The sequence below is a fragment of the Ruditapes philippinarum genome, unplaced genomic scaffold, assembly GCF_026571515.1.
Source record: "Ruditapes philippinarum isolate M1 unplaced genomic scaffold, ASM2657151v2 ctg108_1_1_1_1, whole genome shotgun sequence".
Lineage (NCBI taxonomy): Eukaryota > Metazoa > Mollusca > Bivalvia > Venerida > Veneridae > Ruditapes > Ruditapes philippinarum.
Window position 1 is genome coordinate 42,774 of NW_026855637.1, and position 6,221 is coordinate 48,994.

The 6,221-nt window shown below is 32.1% G+C and overlaps 2 protein-coding genes across 2 annotated transcripts; one reads left to right on the forward strand and one right to left on the reverse strand.

Moving 5' to 3' along the window:
- Positions 1-370: 370 nt before the first annotated feature.
- Positions 371-2,495, reverse strand: LOC132743967 (uncharacterized). Its single transcript, XM_060732567.1, has 3 exons — positions 2,337-2,495; positions 1,433-1,579; positions 371-587 (listed from the first exon to the last, which is right to left on the reverse strand). The coding sequence occupies exons 1-3, from the start codon at positions 2,383-2,385 to the stop codon at positions 427-429; spliced, it is 357 nt and encodes a 118-aa protein (XP_060588550.1). The 5' UTR covers positions 2,386-2,495; the 3' UTR covers positions 371-426.
- A 1,054-nt stretch (positions 2,496-3,549) lies between these two features.
- On the forward strand, positions 3,550-4,674 carry LOC132743968 (uncharacterized). The gene is made up of 3 exons (XM_060732568.1): positions 3,550-3,685; positions 4,020-4,157; positions 4,491-4,674. The coding sequence occupies exons 1-3, from the start codon at positions 3,637-3,639 to the stop codon at positions 4,640-4,642; spliced, it is 339 nt and encodes a 112-aa protein (XP_060588551.1). The 5' UTR covers positions 3,550-3,636; the 3' UTR covers positions 4,643-4,674.
- Positions 4,675-6,221: the final 1,547 nt, after the last annotated feature.

Here is a 6,221-nt window from a genome sequence, read left to right on the forward strand (position 1 = left end):
ACTGGATTTGAAAGACTTCTTTATTGCATAGCTACACATAAATCTTTAGGTTTAGCTTTCTTTTCAGGAATGCTAAAAAATTTGCTTGCCAATTCATCATTGTTTAACACCTATAGAGAATGTCATAACTAATGCAAAATAAACGTAAAAACGACCCAAAGAGTTGATAAGCGATTAGTATTTGTATGGGATGCAATTCAAAATCAATCAGTGCAAATACAATACTAGTGTAATAAAGAAGTTCACTTGAAGTTTTGTTATTTTAAAACAAAAACATAAATAACAGAACACAGAGATCTTTTTAAAAGTTAATATGGCAATTTAATTGAATTTCTTCATTACAATTATAAATTATACATTAAAACGAAACTTAAAAGTTGTAAAATACTGTTATTTAATGTAACCATGTTTGTTACATCACATTGTTTATCTAAGAGAAACAGTTGGTAACGGCATGTCGTTTGGGCAGAACAAAACACTGCAAGCTGGGCATAAGTTCATCCCGACGATTGCAAATTGCGGTAGGAGCTCACATCCGAGTCTTTCCCGTAATCTGTGACAGCGGTACGATGGGCATCTTCCATTTTCTGAAATATAGTCAAAATAGCTGTGAGGTGTTTTTTGCGCGTTGAAGTGTTTTATTCATTATTTACTTATGGAAAATATATCACGTGGTATAGTTTAGCCTCTGCAGAGCGACCATTTGTAGTTTACAACAACCTTTATTTCTTCCCAAAGTAAGTATTCAACATTATTTTCCCTGTTTACAGTTAGCCCCGCCCATTCAAATCGAGTGCATAATGTAGAAAGGCCGAGTACAATATCGGCTCATTTAACGTATAAATGTAATATGACTTACACTGTATGGTAAATATTTCGGCAAAATTTAAACAAAATAGAGCGATTTCATTGGCAGACAAACTTTGGCGAACTGTAATATTGGATAAATAATGATTTATATAAACTATTTTGATATCGTTAATAAGAGCAGATTTCCATCGCATGTAAATATATGTATAAAATCTTCAATATCGCCTTTCCCATAGTATTAGCATCATCCAGGGAAAATGTTATAAAGCACAACTTTTGATTGGTCAGAAACCGGCACGGAATGTATATCTTGAGATTTGAGGCAGAGCTCAGGAAAAGTTTTTTATTTCCCTGAGACCTTGCTATCTATTTGCGCTTTTATTTTTTATTTGTATTTTTGTGGAGGGTAAATGTCAAATCACTATAAAAGAAGAGAAAGAAATAATAATAATAATAATTAAATAATTAAAAAAATGTTGGTGTTTTAATTACCCGACCCACTGTCATTTTAAGTTTTTCTTCTAGATATATTTTGTTCCGATCCTTGATATTTTTTGAAGTAGCTTCCCATTGGACGTAAATCGTTGTTTGCAATTTAATATAACAGAAACTATCTACTCACCACTCTGTGGCAAGTTAACTCTGCAACCAGTACAATATGTCCCATCGGTCAATCTAAGAAACCCTTGACGGTTACATCTTGCCGGGTTGTTCTGATCACAAAAACATTCCAGCGACGAAACTGGTGGGCAGTTTGATCCACCCTGACCTGTAAAATAAACAACCAATTTTATAAAATGATTGTAGTTATAACAGTAGGTCGGCGGCAAATTTTCTGTATCTTTTTATATCTTTGTTGCTATTTTTCAAAGACACTGTATTGTTTCGGTATAATTTAAAAGGAATGTAATGTGTTGTTAAACATATAAAGTCATTTAAAACCAATATTTTCAAATCTACCTTACCAAACAATGCTACTTAATTGAAGACAGCACTAATAATTATCGATAAAGCGGTAATATTTAGATTTCTTTTAAAATGGATATCCTTTAAAATGGATTCCACTACTTTGTATTTCGCGCGCGCATACAAGGAAATAAAAGAAAGAATATTTTCTCTCGTTATTTTTGAATAGCTGATCAAATAATATGTAATACAACATGAAATCAACCGAATGCTAAATGTGTTTTAACAATTCAGCAATATAAAATATTAATGTCAGAAATGTTGGCGAAAATAGAATGAGATTACATTGCAAACTGCTTTTTGTTTTATTTTGTCGCTATGACTTTATATATTATCGAACGTAGCACGACAGCATGTCGAAAAACATTTGATGGAATACGACAATCAAAAGAATAGACAAATGGTCGAATACGACAGTTTATAGAACGTTCATTTTTATTGAAAAGAACTTAATGTCGAATTTAAAAAAGTTTGTCGAAGAGATATCGAAATTATCGATTTTTATTTATAGTAAGTAATAGTAAAAATTGTAGATAAAGTTAAAGACACGTAAAACATACCTTGCGCAAGTCCAAAAATCACAAAAGCACTAAGTAAATAGAACAGCATGTTTAAAGTTTGAGCAAACGCTTTTCCTTGCTAATTAATGCGCTTTATTCAATAAGAAGTATTTAAATACTTGTCCATTAACGTTATATGAATGTTTAGAATAGTTTTAATTTTTTGACAGTGAAATATGACATTATTTACCAAAATTGTATTAAAATATTTTGATTAAAAAAACATCATGCATGTAAATAAAGCAAATGTCAGGCTGAATATTGATATTTTATGTCTGCCAATTTATATTGCTATGAATATAATTTAACTGTCCGGGCATAAAAGTGTACTATTTCTATTTGTTTTCTTTTTTCCTGTAAAATTTGGAAGATCTAGCATTACATTTATAGGAACAGCTATGTAGCACCGTATTACTCTGCTTTTTTGGCAATAAACTGCAAATACAGAAGAATCACACGAAAAAAAAGAAGAAGAAAACGGCATGCCGCAACCGGGACTCAAACCACGGGTCTCTGGAATGCTTAACATTACATCACAGATGCCGTTGCGTTTTCTTCGTGCTAATACACCCTTATATTTTTTAGTTATTTAACACATGTTTTCTTTTATTTATATACCTATATATATATCAAATGCAACCATTATTTTTGGAGCAGATATATACCTTTATACACGTTCAATCTTAGTGAACTCATGGCCAGGACTCGACCTTACCCGACCAGGATATACCTTAAATGACTTATTGTCGGTATGACAACAGCTGTTGACAGGAACTGTTACAATGACAGCATTAACAGATCGGTCATACGTGGACTAATGATGTTCAGCTTAAAGCATCAGTTATGCCCCGAAGCTGATGTAGGTCCAAAAAACATGTTACCAAATAATTAACACTCGGGCTTTTGGTAATAAAATGCTTGAAGTTTAGGTTAGTGTTCATTAGTTAGCATTTACAAAATTAGATTGACCAAGAGGAGCCTAGTGTTTGATATTATATTTTGAAATAGTCGATTAAGACAACTTATCAATTAATAAATGTGAAATACTGCAATTATTGGATAAAAAATAATTTCAAACACTAAATACATTTTGAGGAATACATTATACATAATTACAATTAGTTTGTTTTACATTTCTTATTGGTGTTTGTTCAGCGAATTGTTATCTACGCCTTTTATTTGCTTTGTGGATTCCGCGTTATTTCATCATTACCGTCAAAACTTTTAGTTGGGTCTTTAATTACCTTTATTTTAAACACAAGCAGGGAAGAAGTGAAATATTCTACATCGAATTTCGAGAATGATGTTTTACATATTGTCTTTCATATTGATGCTTACTAATCAACATGGTAAGTTATTTTGCTTTTCATTAACATCGAAACTACATATGATCTGGGTTTTTTTTTAAAACTCATTGCATCATGCTACGATTAGAGTTCTTTCTTTCTTTCTTTCCTTCTTTCTTCCTTTCTTTCTTTCTTTCTTTCTTTCTTTCTTTCTTTCTTCTTTTCTTTCTTTCTTTCTTTTTTTCTTTTCTTCTTTGTTTATGCTAGGGTTAAAGTTCTGAATTTTTTTTCTAACGCACAATGATGACTAAGCAAAAAGCTGTAATACCTTTTTTTCATTAGCCTTGTTTTTTTCTGGCTAATCAAGATGAAAATTATGTTTCTTTTCTTTATTTAGGAATGGTTGTCGCAGATGAACGAAATTGTCCATCTTTGCAGTGTGACCCGAGAACCACTGCATGCCCGTATCAGTCATTCTATGCGGACATCTCGTCAAGGACTATATGCCGCGCGTGCAACGTCTGTATAAAACCAGGTAACAAATCATCTCACTGTTGGAGTTTATATCCTGATTAAATTAATGAGATGGGTAATTAAAGAGAAATCGAGCTGTATTTTTGCGAACTTTCAACTTGTAAATTTTACCGTATGAATGTATGACGTTATCTTGTTATTATTTGGTTAATTACGTGCTTATATAATTCTTTCATTACCCAAGTAAAGTTTAGTGTCGTGAGGCATAATTACCATTTAAACAGTTTGTACAACCAATGAGCTTTTTTCATCTTTGGAGGAAGTCATTTTTGTCTATTAAGGGTCTGTGTAGTGACGGTTATTTACCTATTTTCATAGTTTGATTTTTTTACAGGGTCACCGGTAGATTCGAAAGGCTGTCCACAATTACCATGTCCGAAAACTGTTCCATCTGGCGCGTGCATGCATCCGTGGTTTCATAACAGCTGGGTCATGTATAATGGAATCCAATGTCAAACATGTGAATCACTTTTATGCAATGTATAAAGCACATTTAAAGGCCCATTATGCCTCTGAAATTGTATATTTTTTAAATCTCAAAAACTGTTTATTTTTGGTATCTTGTTGCAGTTTCCAAAAATATACGCATTTGATATATCTTTTGCATCTTTAGTTCTGTTGACAATTGATATAATTATAATTTATTATTATTTTGTATGAAGTCAAAATACTACTTTGTTTACATTTTCCTATCACAGCATATTCAGCGCCACTATCTTCAGTTGTAAAACATCTAACCATTATTTAAACATTATTAATAAACACATGTTTGACATTTTTAACAAATTAAAAAATATATATGTATTCCTGAAGCATAATGTACCTTTACTATAGATAAATAATTGATATCAAGAATCTTACATTAATTGTTTTCAATGTTGTTCAGAAATGATGGAAACAATAAAAACATAATTATAAAGAATTATGAGAATATACACATAAATTAAATATAAAAAAGAAAAAAGAAATAAAGAAAATTTCTTTAAACAATATATAATTTCAAGCACTGAGAAAAAAACGAAGATTATTTATTCACTATTCAGTCTGATAAATTGTCATGAAAAATTCGATAGATTTAAAACGTTAGGTTTTTCACCACAAAATGAAATATTGGTATTGTGTCATAGATAAACAGGGTCATTCGGAACACCTCGCCAATTACCAATAATTATTTTGGAAACAATAGGGATTGTAAGAAATTCTACCAAGTGACTTTTGATGTAAATTTAGGCAGAGGCTGCAATCTTTGATTCATGACTTACAGGAAGTACTTATAAGACACATTCGTTTGAAAAATGAAACATGTATTTAGGTTACTTTGATTGAAAAAAGGACCAGCATCAAATTTAGGAATAACCTCTTGACATGCAATTTGCAATTTATCGCCATCACCTATGTCAATTGTTCTTTCGATTTGCAAAGATATCAATTAGCAAAAATATAATTCATGTATGCTTTGATTTAATTAATTCAAGCTGACGCTTTTACCATAAAGTAAAATAAATGAGCCGCGTCACGACAAAACCAACTAGTATTTTTCGCCAGCATGGGTCCAAACCCGCCTGCGCTTTCCCCGGTTTTTCTGATCAGGATCCCTTTTGGGTTTCTCCCCTTTAAATGGTTTTTGGGAAACGAACAGCATGGATCCTGATTTAGACTGCGCGGATGCGCTGGCTGGTCTGCTCCCTTGGGGGGTTTCCCCAAACGATTATTTTTGGTTTTTCGTAAAGCGGTAAATTTTTCCCTGCCCAGCCCTCTTTTTTTAATGGGTTTTTTAAAATTTTTGTAGTCTTTTAAAAAGGGAAACCAAACAAACAGTACCCGAAGCCCCCCCCGGATTTCGAGCGGAGGGGAACCCAAAATTTACCCCCCCGATTGCTTTTTAAAGGGGTAAAACCCGGGGGTTTAAATTTTATAAAAGGTCGCCCAAACCCCAATTCCCCAATTTTTTTCAGACTGTGATTCAATACGATTAAAAAGGCTATTGCACCCGTTTATATTCAAAGCTTACTCAAGATGGTTTAGATAATTTAAACCATTATTCACACCGTAGTTTATATTTAAG

Excerpts from the sequence above, each read along its gene's own strand:
- LOC132743968 (XM_060732568.1), top strand. The coding sequence starts at position 3,637 with ATGATGTTTTACATATTGTCTTTCATATTGATGCTTACTAATCAACAT. Across the intron at positions 3,686-4,019 it reads GATGCTTACTAATCAACATG|GAATGGTTGTCGCAGATGAA; the intron begins GTAAGTTATTTT and ends TTCTTTATTTAG. Across the intron at positions 4,158-4,490 it reads CAACGTCTGTATAAAACCAG|GGTCACCGGTAGATTCGAAA; the intron begins GTAACAAATCAT and ends ATTTTTTTACAG.
- LOC132743967 (XM_060732567.1), bottom strand. The coding sequence starts at position 2,385 with ATGCTGTTCTATTTACTTAGTGCTTTTGTGATTTTTGGACTTGCGCAA. Across the intron at positions 1,580-2,336 it reads GATTTTTGGACTTGCGCAAG|GTCAGGGTGGATCAAACTGC; the intron begins GTATGTTTTACG and ends TTTATTTTACAG. Across the intron at positions 588-1,432 it reads AGTTAACTTGCCACAGAGTG|AAAATGGAAGATGCCCATCG; the intron begins GTGAGTAGATAG and ends ACTATATTTCAG.